At 43.3% G+C, this 19,203-nt stretch overlaps 1 protein-coding gene across 1 annotated transcript in view; it reads left to right on the top strand.

The window, feature by feature from the left end:
* Positions 1–19,203, top strand: part of TAF15 (TATA-box binding protein associated factor 15) — a 94,374-nt gene that overhangs the window by 8,195 nt on the left and 66,976 nt on the right. Inside the window, exon 2 of the mRNA XM_073573787.1 lies at positions 2,129–2,171. Coding sequence (XP_073429888.1) covers positions 2,129–2,171 — 43 coding nt within the window. The remainder of the gene's footprint in view (positions 1–2,128; positions 2,172–19,203) is intronic.

Below are 19,203 nucleotides of genomic sequence, written 5' to 3'. Positions count from 1 at the left end.
CTTATGAGGAAAGGTTGCAGGATTTGGGAATGTTTAGTTTGCAAAAGAGAAGACTGAGAGGAGACTTAATAGCTGTCTACAAATATCTAAAGGGCTGTCACATTGTAGAAGGATCAACTTTATTCTCATTTGCACAAGGAAAGACTAGAAGCAATGGAATGAAACTGAATGGGAGGAGACACAGATTAGATATTAGAAAAAACTTTTTGACAGAGTGATCAATGAGTGGAACAGGCTGCCACGAGAAGTGGTGAGTTCTCCTTCAATGGAAGTCTTCAAACAGAGGCTGGACAGACATCTGACTGGGATGATTTAGTGAATCCTGCTTTGAGCAGGGGGTTGGACCAGATGGCCCAGGAGGTCCCTTCCAACTCTACGATTCTATGATTCTATGTGGTTACGGCTTTGCCTCCAACCCAAGTTAGTGTAGAGAGGTTGTTCTCTGGCCTTAAAATTATTAGGTCAGATTTGAGGTAATCTATGAAGGAGGATCTGATGGAGGCAATTCTATTTCTTAGAACAAATTCATAGACTGCACAAATGTTATTTAGTATGTTTTTGTTGAAAACTGTTTTTTGCCACTTACAGTACATAGTTTATTACATAGTGTTATATATATGTGTGTGTGTGTGTATATATATATATATATATATATATATATATGTAATCGATATTACATAGTGTATTACATATTTACAATTTATTACAGTTTTTTGTGTTCTAAAGTTGCTTTCTAATAGATATTATGTTCTATCTAAATGTCTTGATTATTGTATCATAAAAATTATTAAATGTCTGATGTTCACATTGTACTACAATAAATATTTTACTTAATTGTAAGCAATATATGGTGGAGTCGGTGGAAGGGAAATTGAGGAGTCGGAGTCGCAGGTTTGGCTTACCGACTCCACAGCCCTGCAAAAAGCAGCCAAAACGTGTGATTGCATTTTGTGGCGTTTTTGCACTCTTATTGCTTTCTATTGGTAAAAAAGCACTGCAAAAATGCTTAAAGAATTAACCTACTGCAGTTTCAAAAAAAGAAACGTTCTCCCATTCATTGGGGGGGCGGGGAAGCAATCGTGTGCATGAGATTTCTGTAATCTCATAGCTTTTGCTATTACTGTAAAAAGCAGCTTTTCACTTGCATAAAAAAGCAGAAACACAATGTGTGAACATAGCCTTACAGTAGTGGTGGTTGAATAATAAATAATAATAATGGTGGTTGAATAATAAATAATAATAATGGTGGTTGAAGAAGTGGATTGTGGTGGCCTCCACCATTGAACATGCTCATAAGCTTAGTTCTGACAAGTGCTATGCATGTACAAAGCTCGCCGTTAAAGGGCCTCTGTCGGCACAGAATGACTGTTCAAACCAAGTACAGGCGCTTGGTGCTTCACGTCTGGGCCAAACATTTTATATACAGCTTCCCACCTGCTTGATTCCCTTGTCCACTAGTGATGAGCGAATGTGCTGGATAACATCTTATCCAAGCATGCTCTGGTGTTATCTGAACATCTGGAAGTGTTCTTATGTTCGAGTCCCTGTTGCTGCATAATCTGCAGCTGTTACAGCCTCAAAACAAGTGAGGATTGTGTAACAAATAGGCAATCCCCGCACGTGTTGAGGCTGTCTGAGTGTGTGCACACGTTGCGGATTCTGCTGCGGATCCGCAGCAATTTCTGCTGCATTGCACAGTACCATTTAAGTCTATGCAAAATGAAAAATGCAGTGCACACGTTGCAGATTTTTCCGCGTGGATTTGCTGTGGTTTTAAATGCAAGATAAATTTCACCTATACAATGCATTGGACGTGGTGAATCTGCACTGTTCAATGAACCACATGCGGATTCTCCTGCGTTCAATACCCGGCAGCTCTTTGGACGCAGAGGACATGTGCTGGCATCCAAAGCGCTGCCAATTACTGAACGTGTGCACCTACCATTAAAGACACATTTTTGCCCTCTGGGGACATACATTCTAGGTGGATTTTATAGTTTTATCTTTCATGTCAGATTCTCCTATCTATGTACTTTATGTATTTGTTTTTTGACATGTTTGTAAGTGCAATTCATGATGTCAAATGTTTGAAGTAATGTGGTTTATGCCGTTTTCCTCCTGATTTTAGATCCTGGCAATTACGGCAGTTACGGAGGACAAAATCAACAAAGGTATGTATTAATATGTCATCAATTTGCTAGAACAGGTTATACCACAAACTTAATTCTCTCATAACAAGTATTCTGCTAAATTGTAGCTTGTTAATTCTGAGCTTTGCATTGAATCGATGAACATCCCTTTACTTATTTGGAAGTTGCACTTAAGTAAAGGTGGCCTTGTCCCTTGTGGTTTTTAGATGACTTTTGTGGACACAAGTTCCACTATCCTGAAATGTTATTTCTGTGATTACCTGTTTTCGGCGTGAAAGTGATTGTCACCATTTGTTTATAAAAACCCTTCATTCTTTTTTTCCTATTTTAGAGGGCTTTTTTTTCTTTAGATCTACAAAGAAGAATAATAGTGATGATTTCAGATAGACCAATATTATAAAAAGGGGATCAGAGACTTTAATATGTAATGTTTACACCTAGAAATTGTGTAACTCCTTAAGGTGTGCCCTATACTTGCAAGATATATATATATATATATATATATATATCTTGCAAGTATAGGGTACACTATCTTGGCCACCATCTTGGCCTTTTTTTAAGAGAATATGAATGGTAACACCAAAACTTTTTCTCCACTCATGGTTAGTGGTTGTGTGAAGCCATTTATTGTCAAACTACTGTGTTCTCTTTTTAAATCACAATGACAACCCAAAACATCCAAATGACCCTGATCAAAAGTTTACATACACTTGTAATTTAGGCCTGATAACATGCACAGAAGTTGACACAAATGGGTTTGAGTGGCTACTAAAGGTAACATCCTCACCTGTGACCTGTTTGCATGTAATCCGTGTGTATGCATTAAAGCTGAGTGAGTTTCTGGGATCCAGACACTCTTGAATCTTTCATCCAGCCACTGATTGAATCATGGGGAAAGCAAAAGAATTGTTAAGGGATCTACTGGAAAAGATAGTTGAACTGTGTAAAACAGGAAAGGGATACTAAAAGATATCCAAGGAATTGATAATGCCAGTCAGCAGTGTTCAAACTGTGATTAACAAATGGAAAATCAGAGGTTTTGTATAAACAAAACCACGGTCAGGTAGACCACCAAAAATTTCATCCACAGCTGCAAGGAAAATTGTTCGGGATGCAAAGAAAAACTCACAAGTAACACCAACTGAAATACTGGACTCTCTGCAAACTAGCGGTGTGGCTGTTTCAAGATGCACAATAAGGAGGCACTTAAGAAAAATGGGCTGCATGGTCGAGTCGCAAGAAGAAAGCCATTACTGCGCAAATGCCACAAAGTATCTCGACTACAGTATGCAAAACAGCACAGAGACGAGCTTCAAAACTTCTTAAACCAGGTAATTTGGAGCGATGAGACCAAAACTGAACTTTTTGGCCACAACCATAAACATTACATTTGGAGAGAGGTCACCATTCCTACTCTAAAGCATGAAGGTGGATCGCTGATTGTTTGTGGATGTGTGAGCTACAAAGGCACAGGAAACTTGGTCACTGTTGAAGGAAAGATCAATGCAGCACGTATTCGGCAAATACTGGAGGCTAAGGCCTGTTTCACACATCAGTTTTTTCAAATCAGTCAAAATCCGCCAAAAAGTGAAAATGGCGGATCCGCTATAAATGTGTAAAAACGGATGCAAGCGGATGTTACGGATCCGTTTTTTGACGGATCCGATATATGGGTTTTTGTACAGATCCGTCAAAAACCAGATCGGTTCCATCCGCTGGCATCTGTTTTTGCCCTCCGTTAGATCCGTTTTCTGACGGATCTGTTTTTCCACACCTCCAAAATGGGATGCTCCCAAATATGATTGGCTCTTGGAAAATGCTCCCAAATGTGATTGGATCCTGGAAACTATAGCTATGGTGTTGTAATTCAATATGTTTGAAAAGTTTTAGAGCTAGTGGCAGCAATGGAAGGAGTTATTGTGAGTATTAACAGCTTCTGTGTGGAATTTGATCTTCACTGCAATCGGTTGGCAATTATTGCTCTCCAGAGGGAGAAAAGACTGCGAATCCTGCGTTGGAGAAGGAAGAGACAACGGCAGTGGATTCATCCGATAAATGCACAGAGGTTTAGCCTTGGTGTGTTTTCTACACTATACCTGGAATTGAGGTATAACCCGGACAAGTTCTTCAATTATGTGCGCATGAGACAGGACCTGTTCGATATATTGGTGGAGCGTGTCGGAGCGCAAATCCGGAGAAGGGATACCTACATGCGCTTTTCTGTATCACCGGCGGAGCATTTGATGGTGACTCTTTGGTAAGTTATCTATTTTTTAAAAGGTTTCAGATTCTGCAGACTTTTATTGTTATGTTATGGCTTGTAGTTTGTATTAATTTTACTTTTTCCCCCTTTTTTTTTTTTTTTTACCAGATTCCTGGCAACTGGAGAATCCTTCACCTCCCTCCATTACCAGTTCCTGCTTGGGATATCGACAATATCTGGAATTGTCCAACAGACCTGCTGGGCATTGTGGGATTGTCTACAGGAGGAGTTCATCCCACAGCCAACACAGGAAAGGTGGCTGGAGATTGTAGACAACTTTCAACAAATCTGCCAGTTTCCAAATTGTGTTGGTGTTGTGGATGGGAAGCATATAAGGATTGTGAAACCCTCTAGATCAGAATTTTTCAACTACAAGAAATTCTTTTCTATTGTACTGATGGCGATTGCAGACGCCAAATGCAAATTTATTGCGGTGGAGATTGGTGCGTATGGTCGTTCAAATGATTCTCAGGTCTTCAAGATGTCTGCAATGGGCTGTCGTTTGTATGGAGACAATTTTGATTTCCCACCTCCAAGACCACTCCCTGGAACAACAGGCCCACCAATGCCATTTGTGTGTGTAGGTGACGACGCATTTCAACTGTCCAAATATCTTCTCAAGCCATATGGTAGTCATGGATTGACACACAGTAAAAAAATATTTAACTATCGATTGACAAAAGCTAAGAGTGGTGGAGTGCGCTTTTGGAATTTTAACTGCAAAATGGAGAGTGCTGTTAACTGCCATAAAAATGAAAACTGAGAATGTGGATGAGGTGGTGAAGGTGTGTCATCCTGCACAATTTTGTACTTTCAAAGGAACCTGTTTCCATGGAAGAAAATGTTTGTGAAACCACCTTGTGGGATTATCAGCAGACAAGTGTTCGGAGTACTGAGTCAGTGTCAAGAATGAGGGACACATTTGCGGATTATTTTCTGTCGCCAGAAGGAAGCGTCGACTGGCAAGATGACAAGTATAATTTTTTTTTTTTTTTTTTTTTCTACCAAGGTTCCTTTTTTGGATAAGAAAAATTGTAGCAATTTTTCCTTTTTTAGTTTTGATACCTTTACATCAACTGTGGGTAATAGTGTTTTATTACCTATACACCACTAGTGTAATTTACCAAGTGTTGTGTTTTTTGTACCTTTACACCACCGGTGTACTTTGCAAATGTTACCATGTGTTGTGTATTGGTATCTGTACACCACCGGTGTACTTTCAACCTTTTACCAAGAGCTTAAGAAAAAAAGGACACTATACAATAAAATTCTTTTGAAACAAAAACATGTTTATTTTGCATTTTTTTTTTTTCAAAATTATATACTGTTTAGTAATTTTGAGAAAAGTGTTTTAATATTTTTTTTTACAGATGCCGGTATTATTCGGTGGGGATATCATCGGCGGGGTTAACGGGGTTGACCACATCGAGGGGGGGTTGGAGGACTCGGAAGGGAGTTGCTGAGGATCAGAAGTGGAAGGGGGGTTGAAAACATGAGGTTGGGACGGGAGTTGATGGACAGGAGGTTTGTGGGAACATTGAAGGCGTGTGTGGGGGTGGGTATGGTGAGGGCATTGGGGTATAATGCAATGGGGAAGGAAGGTACTGGGAAGAATGGAATGGGGAACTAGAGAAAGGAGAGGGAGTGGTAGGAGGATGGATGGTGGTAGGATGATGGATGGATGGGGAAGGATGGACGGTGGAATGAGGTGATGGAATAGGTGCATGGGTAGAATGGGATGCTTTGGAGAGTACAGCCACTAGAACATTCTGACAGGCTTGCATCACATGCATCTGCTGGTGAGTACTTAAACCTTCCATTTGCCGGACAACTGACTGAAAAAAATTGTCTCTGTGTCTGGTTTGACTCTGCATTCATCCGTTCCATGTAGCTTCTGAGGTCCATGATACTTTGATTTATCATGTTCAACCCAGAAGCTAACTGTTGTCCATAAATGTGGAAACCATTCTGGACGAATGAGTTCAGACTCAGTCAGACAAGGTCATCCTTTCCTGACATCTCAGACGCTGCCGGCCAGAACCAAAAGTTGGTCGAGATGTTGCGGCAGTGTCCGAGAGGTGGGGTAAAGGGTACTGTAAGTTGTCACAAACAGCTTCATGTGATGAAGTCTGCCCTGCTGCTCCAGTGCTGGTGGAGGGGATAGAGGGACGAGACAAGAGGGAAGGTAGAGAGGGGTCGGATACCTCAATGTGGTCACCGGTGGCGGTCTCCAAAGGGATCCCTCCAGAGGGAGGCAACTCAGAAGCAGGCTCTCGAGTGCTGCAGACGGTGCTAAAAAAAGAGAAAAAAATATATATTATATTTATATTTCATTTAACATTGCTGAAAAAAAATAGGTTAAACATGTAAACATTTGTACTACAGAAATGGTGTGTGGAATATTTACCTTCTGCTCACCATCGTTGACCGGAGGAACGACAGGGCTCTGTAATGTTTATACGGGGTGCTCCTGTGTCCTCCCGATCCACTCAGGGCCTGCATCTCCTTGTAGAAGTCCCTCTTGAAGCGATCCCTGAGCGACCGCCACCGTATGATAACCCTGTCACCTGTGAAGGAAAAAAAAAAGTGGTTAGTATTCAACACTTCACGTGCTGGAATATAAGTTACTGAAATTGGAATACTTACGCACAAAATCCCTGGCCCTCGCATCGAGCTCCTCCCAGTTCTCTACAACCTCCAAACACACCTCATCCCATAGCCGTCGGGTGGTTGGTTGGTCGGCATGTAAGCAGTTTGCCATGTTCCACAGCGGCTCCCGTGGTTGGACAACCTCAATGAGGAGGTCGACATCAATTAGAGCCTCTTCCACATGTTGTTGGGGAGCACGCTGTGAAACCTGTGAAGAAAAAAAGCAAACAAACAAAACAAAAAAAATGATTACGTTCAAACACATGAGGTTCATTAATGAATCACCCAAATAAATGTTTACTTACCGTTCGTCGACCACCAGAGGCAGCACCTCGACGACGCTGGGATGTCCTGGGAGTCGCTCTAGTGTGGGCACCGGATTCTGAAGACAGTAAACAAACAAAAAAATTTGGGGTTGGATGGATGCGTAGTTATTGTGTGTGCTGTGATGAATGTTTGTGTTGGGTGTAGCATTATGTATGTATGTGAGTTTTTGTATCTGCTAAACTTACACTCTGCGCGGGGCAGAGTGTAAGTTGCATTTCTCCTTGCATTTCTCCACCCTGCATGTCTCCTCCTGGAAGCTCCTCAGATTCAGTTTCCTGTGAAAACATAATACATGCATATAGGGTTAAAAACAAAAAATTGAGTAAAAAAAAATATATTTACCTCAGTTTGCTGATGATGTGAGGGGGAGCTCTCAGAAGAAGACATTGATGAGGTCTGGCTTGCTGGTCTCCTGCGGTGTGGCTGGCGGGTTCTTCCTGAACGGATCTGCAAGTATAAAGACACTTGTAAAGCTACTATACAAAGGATCAGAAAAAGCTTTCAGGCCAATATACTTACAGGGAAAATAGAACTGGTTGCCTAGTGTTCTCTGCTGCGCCCTGGCTGGCGGTGCTTCCTGAAAGAATCTGCAAGTATAAAGAGAATTTTAATAACATAGAAAAAGAAAAATCTTCATTGGTATTAATGTGTGTAATACCCTGAAACTCTCATTGAGAGTATACCCAAGTGTTTGCATATGTGTAAAAGTGTAACCACACTCTGCATGTGTGTAATACCCTGAAGCTCTCACTGAGAGTATACCCAAGTGTTTGCATGTGTGTAAATTCCCTGAAAATCTCACTGAGAGTGTAACCACACTGTGATTGCATGTGTAATTCCCTGAAACTCTAACTGAGAGAATACCCAAGTGTTTGCATGTGTACATTCCAATCTCTCACTTCAGTATGACCACACTTGTATACCAAAAACCAACAGTTAATGTACTTTTTTGTACGTATACCTATACTTAATTTTACCTGGTTTTAAAATAATACTACGGACAGTTTTTCTAAGCAGTTTTTATTTAAAAAAAAATAAAAAATTTTTCCACAAGTAGGAGCTACTCTGCTCTTTATTTTAAATACCACAATAAATGAAAAATAAAAAACCATGATATACAACAGAAACGCCACATAAAACACCACAGTTACACCACATACAATACACAACACAATCACAGCACAATTGCAAATATGGAAATAAACTTACAGTACTATGAAAATAAAATTCAGTACACATGCACCAGAAAAACAATTAAAGTATGAAAAAAAAAAAAGCATAATAAAAACATACACACACAGACATGCAACACTGGGAGGCCACGAACATACATGCAGGAAGGCAGAACACACACACACACACACACACACACACACACACACACACACACACACACACACACACACACACACACACGCAGACAAGCCACAGACATGTCCCACTCAAATAGTTTATTACACAATTGCAGGCTTTGGTGGCTTTGGTAGCAGGCCTCTCCGTCCTGGCTTGGTGCTGGGCACTTGCTGGCAGGCCTCTTGCTCCAGGGGTCTTGCTGCTGGGCAGGTTATGGCTGGCTGGCAGGCTCTCTTCTCAGCTGGGGGTCTTTCTGCTGGGCAGGTGCTGGCTCTGGCTCTGTCTCTTCAGTCTGGCTATTGCCGGATGTCTGGGCCCAATGATTAATTAGCCCACCTTATATAGTTTTTGGACTGTCTGGAAAAGTATCTTTTTTTTTTTTTTTTTGAGCATGCTCAGTGCGATTTAGCGGATTCTGCAAAATAGCGGATCCCGGCGGATCCGCCGTCCATAGGCGCCCATTCTACCACATGGCGGACGACGGCAGATCCGCCTTCTCCCGCCATTTTGACGGCGCCAAAAAAACGTTGCCAAGTCCGATCACCTCAGACAGAATCCGCCAGGAATCTGGCGGATCCGCCGAATAGCGGACACAACGGACGACCATCCACCAAAATCTGCCACTAATGTATCTCTAAGAGAAAAAATGGCGGATCCACCATTTTCAAATTTTGGCGGATTTTGACTGATGGTGAAAAACTGATGTGTGAAACAGGCCTAATTTGCAATCATCAGTCTGGAAGCTGCGCATGGGACATACTTGGATGTTCCAACATGACAACGATCCAAAACACAAGGCCAAGTCGACCAGTCATTGACTACAGCAGAGCAAAGTGAAGCTTCTGGAGTGGCCATCTGTCTCCTGACCTCAATATCATTGAGCCACTGTGGGGAGATCTCAAGCACGCAGTTCATGCTAGACAGCCAATGAATTTGCAAAACAATAGAAAGGAACAGCATCCAGTCCAGGTGATTGAAAAAGAAAAAAGCCTTTATTCTGCCATGAGGCTTTTTCCTTTTCATCACCTCGAGTGGATGCTGTTCTTTTCTATTGTTTGTATCACTTGATTTTCAGATTGGGTCATTGGACTTGGAACGTGCATCCTGGGACTGACTTGCTGTCAGCTGATTTTTCTTTGCTTAGCCCAGGAATTTACAGGAACTGGAGGCTTTTTGCCAAGAAGAGTAGGCAGCTTTGCCATCTGAGAAAATAAAGAACCTCATCAACCACTACCACAAAAGACTTCAAGCTGTCATTGATTTTAGAGGGGCCAATACACTGTATTAAGAAATGGGGTATGTGAAATGGAATAGACAACAGATGGAAATTATTGGCAATTATCAAGACACCCTCATTAAAGGAGTGGTTCTGCAGGTGGCGACCACAGACCACATTTCAGTACCAATGCTTTCTGGCTTATGTTTTGGTCACTTTTGAATGTTGGTTGTGCTTTCACACTCGTGGTAGCATGAGACGGACTCTACAACCCACACAAGTGGCTCAGATAGTGCAGCTCATCCCAGATGACACATAAATGCGAGCTGTGGCAAGAAGGTTTGCTGTGTCTGTCAGCGTAGTGTCCAGAGGCTGGAGGCGCTACCAGGAGACAGGCCAGTACACCAGGAGACGTGGAGGGGGCTGTAGGAAGGCAACAGCCCAGCAGAAGGACTGCTACCTTAGCCTTTGTGCAAGGGGGAACAGGAGGAGCACTGCCAGAGCCCTGCAAAATGACCTCCAGCAGGCCACAAATGTGCATGTGTCTGCACAAACGGTTAGATACTGACTCCATGAGGATGGTCTGAGTGCCCGACGTCAACAGATGGGGGTTGTGCTCACAGCCCAACAACGTGCAGGACGCTTGGCATTTGCCACAGAACACCAGGATTGGCAAATTCGCCACTGGCGCCCTGTGCTCTTCACAGATGAAAGCAGGTTCACACTGAGCACATGTGACAGTCTGGAGATGCCATGGAGAGCGATCTGCCTGCAACATCCTTCAGCATGACTGGTTTGGCAGTGGGTCAGTAATGGTGTGGGGTGGCATTTCTTTGGAGGGCCGCTCCATGTGCTCGCCAGAGGAAGCCTGACTGCCATTGGGTACCGAGAGGAGATCCTCAGACCCCTTGTGAGACCATATGCTGATGTGGTTGGACCTGGGTTCCTTCTAATGCAGGACAATGCCAGACCTCATGTGGCCGGCGTGTCAGCAGTTCATGCAAGATGAAGGCATTGAAGCTATGGACTGGCCCGCCCGTCCGTTCCCCAGACCTAAATCCGATTGAACACATCTGGGACATCATGTCTCGCTCCATCCACCAACGTCACGTTGCACCACAGACTGTCCAGGAGTTGGCGGATGCTTTAGTCCAGGTCTGGGAGGAGATCCCTCATGACAACATCCGCCCACTCATCAGGAGCATGCCCAGGTGTCGTAGGGAGGTCATACAGGCACATGGAGGCCACACACACTACTGAGCATCATTTCCTTGTCTTGAGGCATTTCCACTGAAGTTAGATCAGCCTGTAACTTGATTTTCCACTGATTGAGTATCCTTCCAAATCCAGACCTCCATGGGATATTAATTTTGATTTACATTGATCATGTTTGTTTTTTTGTTCTCCACGCATGCCACTATGTAATGAATAAAGATTTGCAGCTGCGATATTTCATTCAATAATATCTACGATGTGGTATCTTAGGCTGGGTTCACATCACGTTTTAGCAGCCTGTTCAACGCATAGCGTCGACGGGCTGCTAACGGTATAGCATAACGCGATCGCCTTATGCTATACCCGCTAGCGCAGAGAATCATCTGTGCTAGCACAGATGGTTCATCTGCGCTAGCGGTGACGGAGCCTCAGACGCTGCAGGCCGCGTCCGAAGGCTCCGTCAGCGATTGACGGCACATCGCGAATGCGTGCCTCTTTGGCCGGGGTCACACTGCATTATAGGCAGTCTGTTGACGGACTGCGTTACACCGCGGTATAACGCGGTGTAGCACAGTCCGTTAACGCCGCCATTGAGCCCCATTGTCGGGCGCATCGCGACGCATGCCATAAAGCGGCACGCGTTCGCCGTGTGCCGTCATTTGCTGATGGAGCCTCGGACGCGGCCTGCAGCGTCTGAGGCTCCGTCACCGCTAGCGCAGATGAATCATCTGTGCTAGCACAGATGATTCATCTGCGCTAGCGGGTATAGCATAACGCGATCGCATTATGCTATACCGTTAGCAGCCCGTCAACGCTATGCGTTGAACGGGCTGCTAAAACGTGATGTGAACCCAGCCGTTACGGCATGCGTCGCAATGCGACCAACAATGGGGTTCAATGGCGGCATTAACGGACTGCGTTACACCGTGTTATACCGCGGTGTAACGCAGTCCCTCAACGGACTGCCTATAACGCAGTGTGACCCCGGCCTTAGTGTTCCCTTTATTTTTTTGAGTAGTGTATTATGTTTTTTTTTTCTTTTTGCATACTTCAACAGTCTCCATGGGAAACTAGTAGCTGCACTTGTCCGATCGGCTCAGCTACATACAGGCAATGATCAGATCGCCTGTATGTAGCAGAATTACTCCCTTGCTATGAGCGCTGAACACCGGGCAGCGCTCATACCAATCCAGCAGTGACAACCATAGAAGTCTGCAGGAGACCTCTGATTGTCATGCCAGCCCACCGGTGAACACGTGACTGGGTCACCGCTGGGCGGGATTTCCGGTGCGCTTGCCAGAAGTTTGACAGCGGCATTTAACGAGTTAACAGCCATGGAAGGATCGCACTTCCACCTTCGGCTGTTGGATGCACATGTCAGCTGTTTAAAACAGCTGATGTCTCGGGAAAGATGTGGGCTCAGCCCACATCAAAGGGGAGGGTGTCAGTCATTGGCGTACTATTACGCCTAATGTCGTAAAGGGGTTAAAAATTCCCTTGTTTCTGAGAATGGAGTTTATTTTTTTAAACTCTACATGCTTCAATAAAAGTTAATAATCAACAAAACATAGCAATCATTTAGGGTTACAAATTGTAATTGTAAAACCAGGGGAAGAGTCTTGAGGAGATCATTTGCATATTCCCAGTGCCTTCTGGGATAAGTGAAGAGTCTCCGCGAGCTCAACGATCACTGGGTTTTGGCCGTTGCAGCTGAAAAGAGGAAATCGGAAAACCCGCGCGCCTATCGGCGCGCAAATTTTGGCTCATCTTTCATCGTTTTTAAAAAATCTCAAGATGGAAGAGGCCAGGAGCCATTTGGTGAGCTGCATTTCTTGCTACATGTTCACAGATTTACCAGTGGTAAAGCCAAACTTCACATGCCACAAATGCAAGCTTGTGTCCCTGTTGGAGGAAAAGTTGCAAAATCTCGAAGAGAGGTTAGCTACGTTGAAGATCATTAAGAAAGGTGAAGAGTTCTTGGACAGAGCAGAATTCTCTTCATGTTACAGAAAGAGAAGAAATTCGAAGTGCACCTGAAGAAACAGAGGAATGGAGACATGTGACCCAGAGAAGCAGGAGGATCAGGAGGCAGTCAGCACCCATACTGCTCAGAAACCAGTACCAGGCTCTCACGCAGGAAAACGATGAAGAAATACATCAGGATAAGACTTTGCCAACAAACAGCAACCTTGTACGCCATCAGAGTCCTCCTGGATGGAGAAAGAAAAATGTGAAGAAGAAACGGAGAGTGGTGGTCATGGGGGATTCCCTGTTGAGAGGAACAGAGGCCGCTATCTGCAGACCGGATATAACTTCAAGAGAAATGTGCTGTCTTCCAGGTGCAAAAATTAAAGATGTGTCTGACAGGATATCAGGACTCTTCAGACCTACAGATGACTACCCATTCCTGCTACTACATGTGGGGACAAATGACACCGCAAGAAACGACATGGAAACCATCTGCAGAGACTTTGAAGACTTAGGCAAGAAAGTGAAAGAACTGGGAGCGCAGGTGGTCTTCTCATCCATCCTCCCAGTGGATGGCCATGGAACAAGGAGGTGGAATAAGATTCTGCAGGTGAACAACTGGCTACGTCGATGGTGCCGTCAGCAACGATTTGGATTTCTGGATCACGGAGTGAACTACTTATACGATGGACTACTTGCTAGAGATGGGGTGCACCTTACGAAGACTGGAAAGCATGTATTTGGAAGTCGCCTTGCTACATTTGTAAGGAGAGCTTTAAACTAGAACAACATGGGAAGGGAAGCAAAAGACCAGAAAAAGCCATACACCTGACAAATGCTATTGAGAACTCTATTAGAAGTGGAAAGGAAGAACAAAGCCGAAAGAATCTAATTAATAAAAATATTGGAGAAAGAGAAACCAATCACAAACTAAAATGTTTCTATACTAATGCACAAAGCATGGGCAACAAACAAGGAGAATTGGAACTACTAACACAGGAAAAGAAATATGATGTCATTGGAATCACTGAAACTTGGTGGGACAATACACATGATTGGAATACAAGACTAGAAGGATACAACTTATTTGCAAGAAACAGACTTGATAAACGAGGAGGGGGTGTCGCATTGTATGTTAGAAACGCGTATATCTGCACAGAGATTGAAGCTTCAGAGACTGGGAGTTCTGTGGAAACTGTTTGGGTAAGAATACAAGGACAGAACAATGGAAAGGACACCATTGTAGGCATTTACTACAGGCCGCCTGTGCAAGTTGAAGATATGGATGAACTCTTTATGCATCAAATGGCCAAGTTCTCCCAAAAATATGACATAGTTGTCATGGGAGATTTCAACTATCCAGACATTTGTTGGGAATCTCTCAGGCAAAACTAACAGGTCAAGGAAATTCTTATCCTCTCTTGCTGACAACTTTATCTTCCAAAAGGTAAGGGAGAAAACAAGGGGAACTGCTACCTTGGATCTAATCCTTATAAACAGGGAGGAAATGGTTGAGGAGATAAAAGTGGCTGGGACCCTAGGAGGTAGCGACCATGCTATTTTAGAATTTTGGATAACTAGAGGAGGAAGACCTGTGAAGACTCAGACGTTAAGGTTAGATTTCAGAAAGGCAGATTTTAAGGGATTCAGAAAGAGAATTGGAGGGATCCAATGGCTGGATATCCTTAAAGACAAAAATGTCCAGGAAGGATGGGAAATCTTGAAAAATGAAATTCTCAAAGCACAGTTGTTAACAATTCCGAAAAGAGGGAAGAATAGGAAGCATTTAAGGAAACCAGGATGGATGAACACAGAACTTAAGCACATGCTAAAAAGGAAGAAAAAAATGTTTATAAAATGGAAAGAGGGAGGCATATCTAAAGAAGAATATAATGCTGTCTGCAGAACCTGCAGGGCACAAATCAGATTAGCTAAAGCTGAAAATGAATTGAGGCTTGCAAGAGATGTCAAAAGCAATATTAAAGGATTTTGGGGATATGTCAAAAGTAAAAGAAAAGTCAAAGATGCTATAGGATTTTTACAGGATGAAAATGATGAAATGGTAAGACAGGATGTTGAGAAGGCTGAACTTTTAAATTCCTATTTTGCATCTGTTTTCTCTCAGAAAGGAAATGTAGCATCAACTGTTATTCACTGTCCTATTAAGGGAATAGAAGAATCCAGGATATCTATAAACAGAAAGATAGTGAGGAAGCACTTAGCTAACCTAAATGAATTCAAGTCTCCAGGTCCAGATGAATTACACCCCAGAGTACTGAAGGAGATAGCAGAAGAAATTTTTGAACCCCTCTCCATAATCTTTGAAAATTCTTGGAGAACAGGAGAAGTGCCAGAAGACTGGAGAAGAGCAAATGTTGTTCCTATCTTCAAAAAGGGGAAGAAGGTGGACCCAGGCAACTATAGGCCGGTGAGTCTGACTTCTATACCAGGAAAGATCTTTGAACAAATTATTAAACAACATGTATGTCAATACATGTCAATGTCAATGGATAAGAATGAAGTGATTAAACAGAGTCAGCATGGGTTTGTAACTAATAAGTCATGTCAGACTAACTTAATTTCCTTCTATGATGGTATCACTGATTGGGTGGATCAAGGGAATGCTGTAGATATAGTATATCTTGACTTCAGCAAAGCATTTGACAAAGTCTCTCATACAATCCTTATTGAAAAAATGGAATGGAATGGACAAGGCAACTGTTAGGTGGATTCATAACTGGCTTAGTGATCGGACCCAAAGAGTGGTCGTAAATGGCTGCACATCCAGTTGGAAGAATGTCTCAAGTGGGGTACCACAGGGCTCTGTCCTGGGCCCTGTATTGTTCAACATCTTTATCAACGATTTAGATGAAGGAATTGAGGGTAAACTGATTAAATTTGCTGATGAGACAAAGCTAGGAGGGATAGCTAATACTAGAGAAGAGAGAGAGAGGATTCAAAAAGATTTAAATAAACTGGAGAAGTGGGCAGCAACTAACAAAATGGTTTTTAACAGGGAGAAATGCAAAGTACTACATCTGGGCAATAAAAATGAAAAAAGCAGATATAGAATGGGAGGAATAGGGCTAAGTGACAGCACATGTGAAAAAGACTTGGGTATACTAATAGATCACAGACTGAATATGAGTCAACAGTGTGATGCAGCAGCAAAAAAGGCAAATGCAATTCTAGGATGTATTAACAGAAGCATACAGTCTAGATCACGTGAAGTCATTATTTCGCTCTACTCCTCTTTGGTCAGACCTCATCTGGAATATTGTGTCCAGTTTTGGGCACCACATTTTAAAAAAGACATCAACAAACTGGAGCAAGTTCAGAAAAGAGCGACCAGAATGGTGACCGGTCTGCAAACCCTGTCTTATGAGGAAATGTTGCAGGATTTGGGAATGTTTAGTTTGCAAAAGAGAAGACTGAGAGGAGACTTAATAGCTGTCTACAAATATCTAAAGGGCTGTCACATTGTAGAAGGATCAACTTTATTCTCATTTGCACAAGGAAAGACTAGAAGCAATGGAATGAAACTGAATGGGAGGAGACACAGATTAGATATTAGAAAAAACTTTTTGACAGAGTGATCAATGAGTGGAACAGGCTGCCACGAGAAGTGGTGAGTTCTCCTTCAATGGAAGTCTTCAAACAGAGGCTGGACAGACATCTGACTGGGATGATTTAGCGAATCCTGCTTTGAGCAGGGGGTTGGACCAGATGGCCCAGGAGGTCCCTTCCAACTCTACGATTCTATGATTCTATGTATTAATGCATGCATAAGCAGTTATAAGGCTAGGTTCACATAGCGTTAACACATCCCGTTCAACACATAGCGTTGACGGGCTGCGTTAACGCTATAGCATAACGCGATATGCGTTATGCTATACCGCTAGCGCTGATGAGTCGTCAGCGCTAGCAGTGACGGAGCCCCAGACACTGCAGCCTGTGTCCGAGGCTCGTCAGGGTTTGACGGCACATCGCGAACGCGTGCCACTTTACGGCATAAGCGATGCGCCACACAATGGGGGTCTATGGCAGCGTTAATGGACTGCGTTATACCGCGTTATACCGTGGTGTAATGCAGTCCATTAAATGGACTGCCTAAACGCAGTGTGACCCCAGCCTAGCACATTTTTAATCCAGAAGGATTTGAGAAGCCACCTTGCAAAATACAGTATTATGTAGTTACATTATGGAGGTCCTATCCACCCTCCCACACAGGCATCAAAGACATACTTTGCAAAACTTTGCAACAGAGTGATGACTAAAGACTTTTAGGCTATGTGCACACGCTGCAGTTTCTCCTGCCGTTCCGCAGCGTTTTTGGCCCTGCGGAACTGCAGCAGTTCCGCAGACATGGTACAGTACCATGTTACCCTATGGATTGTAAAAACCGCTCTGCTCACGCTGCGGTGTTTTCCGCGTGGTTTTGCTGCGGTTTATAAATCGCAGCATGTCAATTGTTTCTGCGGATTCCGCTGCGGTTTCACACCTTTAACATAGTAGAGGTGTGGAACCGCAGGGGAAAACCGCAGGCCAAACCACAGGAAAACCACAGGTCACTTTACCTGCGGTTCCGCACGGAAAAACCCGCAGGTGAATCCGCAGTGTGTGCACATAGCCTTACACAACAATGGAATGAAGGAAAGGGGGGTGAAGGTCTTAACTATTATGTTGTGTCCATAAGTAGTACCAGAGGACCCAAATAGGGTCGAAAAGGTCTACCTTGATATTCAATATAGCCGCCATGTGTTCGACTCGCTTAATATCAGAAACTCAGTTCCTGATAGGAGGGTAGACCACTGTTTCCAATGCATGTGCAGTAGAAGCTTAGAGTTCTTGACCATTCCCTTGGGGAAATGTTCAGTAGGTAAATTAATGGGTCTAACGGGATTTCTGCAAATAGTACTTTTTTGTAACAGAGATTTAATTGAATCCCAGAACTTTGCAATCATTGAGTAAGTCCAAAAGATGTGTATCTGGGACCCATTTGGGTAACCACAGCGCCAGCAGATATCTGGTATCTTAAGATTGAATTTTTTAGGAGTCCAAGAGTATGATACCAGAACATGAAGATTTTGTATTGATTCCCCTTATACAGAGTGCATATGGAAGTTTTAGCCACCTTATTCCAGATGGTTTGCTAATACCAGGGTGAAAGTTCCCTTCTCAGGAAGGTTTCCCATTTTATCATATAGGAGTGTTTATTCGGGAGAAGGGTGTCCGCCTTTGAAATGTTTAGGCCGGGGTCACACTGCATTGACAGACTGTTACACCGCGGTATAATGCGGTGTAACGTAGTCTGTTAACGCTGCTATTCAGCCCCATTATGTGGCGGATCGCGACGTATGCCATAAAGTGGCACGCGTTCGCGATGTGCCGTCAAGCACTGACGGAGCCTCAGACGCGGGCTGCAGCGTCTGAGGCTCCGGTACCGCTAGCGCTGATTCATCAGCGCTAGCCACCGCCAGCTCTGATGAATCCTCAGCGCTAGCAGTATAGCATAATGCATATCGCGTTATGCTATAGTGTTAACGTAGCCCGTCAACGCTATATGTTGAACAGGCTGTGTTAACGCTATGTGAACCTGGCCTTAGAATCATAAAAGGGTGTGTACAGATTTTTCCGGGCAGAATCCGCAGGTCAAAATGCCTGCATTTTACGTGTGGATTTCCTACGTATTTAGTGCGGATTTTGCCTGCGTTTTTACACCTGCGGATTCCTATAATGGACTAGGTGTAAAAACGTTGCGGAATCCGCACAAAGAATTTACATGCTGCAGAAAATAAACCATGGATATTGAAAATTTAGATTTGATGGTCAAATGAAGATTTCCAATGAATCTCTATCCACTATTTCCGCATATCTAAACTGACATGCTGAAAACTACGGATGGACCATTGCAGAATCCAGGCTTTCAGGGATCAGTGATTTATATTAGGCTAGGTTCACATTGCGTTAGGGGCATCCGTTTAACTGATCCGTTAAATGGATGCGTTAACGCTGATGTCATTTTTTTTTTTTTTACATCTTTTGTGCCCTAACTCTTAACG

The sequence above is a fragment of the Dendrobates tinctorius genome, unplaced genomic scaffold (assembly GCF_039654945.1).
Source record: "Dendrobates tinctorius isolate UK_male_01 unplaced genomic scaffold, ASM3965494v1 ptg000007l, whole genome shotgun sequence".
Classification (NCBI taxonomy): Eukaryota; Metazoa; Chordata; class Amphibia; order Anura; family Dendrobatidae; genus Dendrobates; species Dendrobates tinctorius.
The sequence above is the reverse complement of the archived record's forward strand: the minus strand, read 5'-3'. Positions and strand labels throughout refer to the sequence as shown.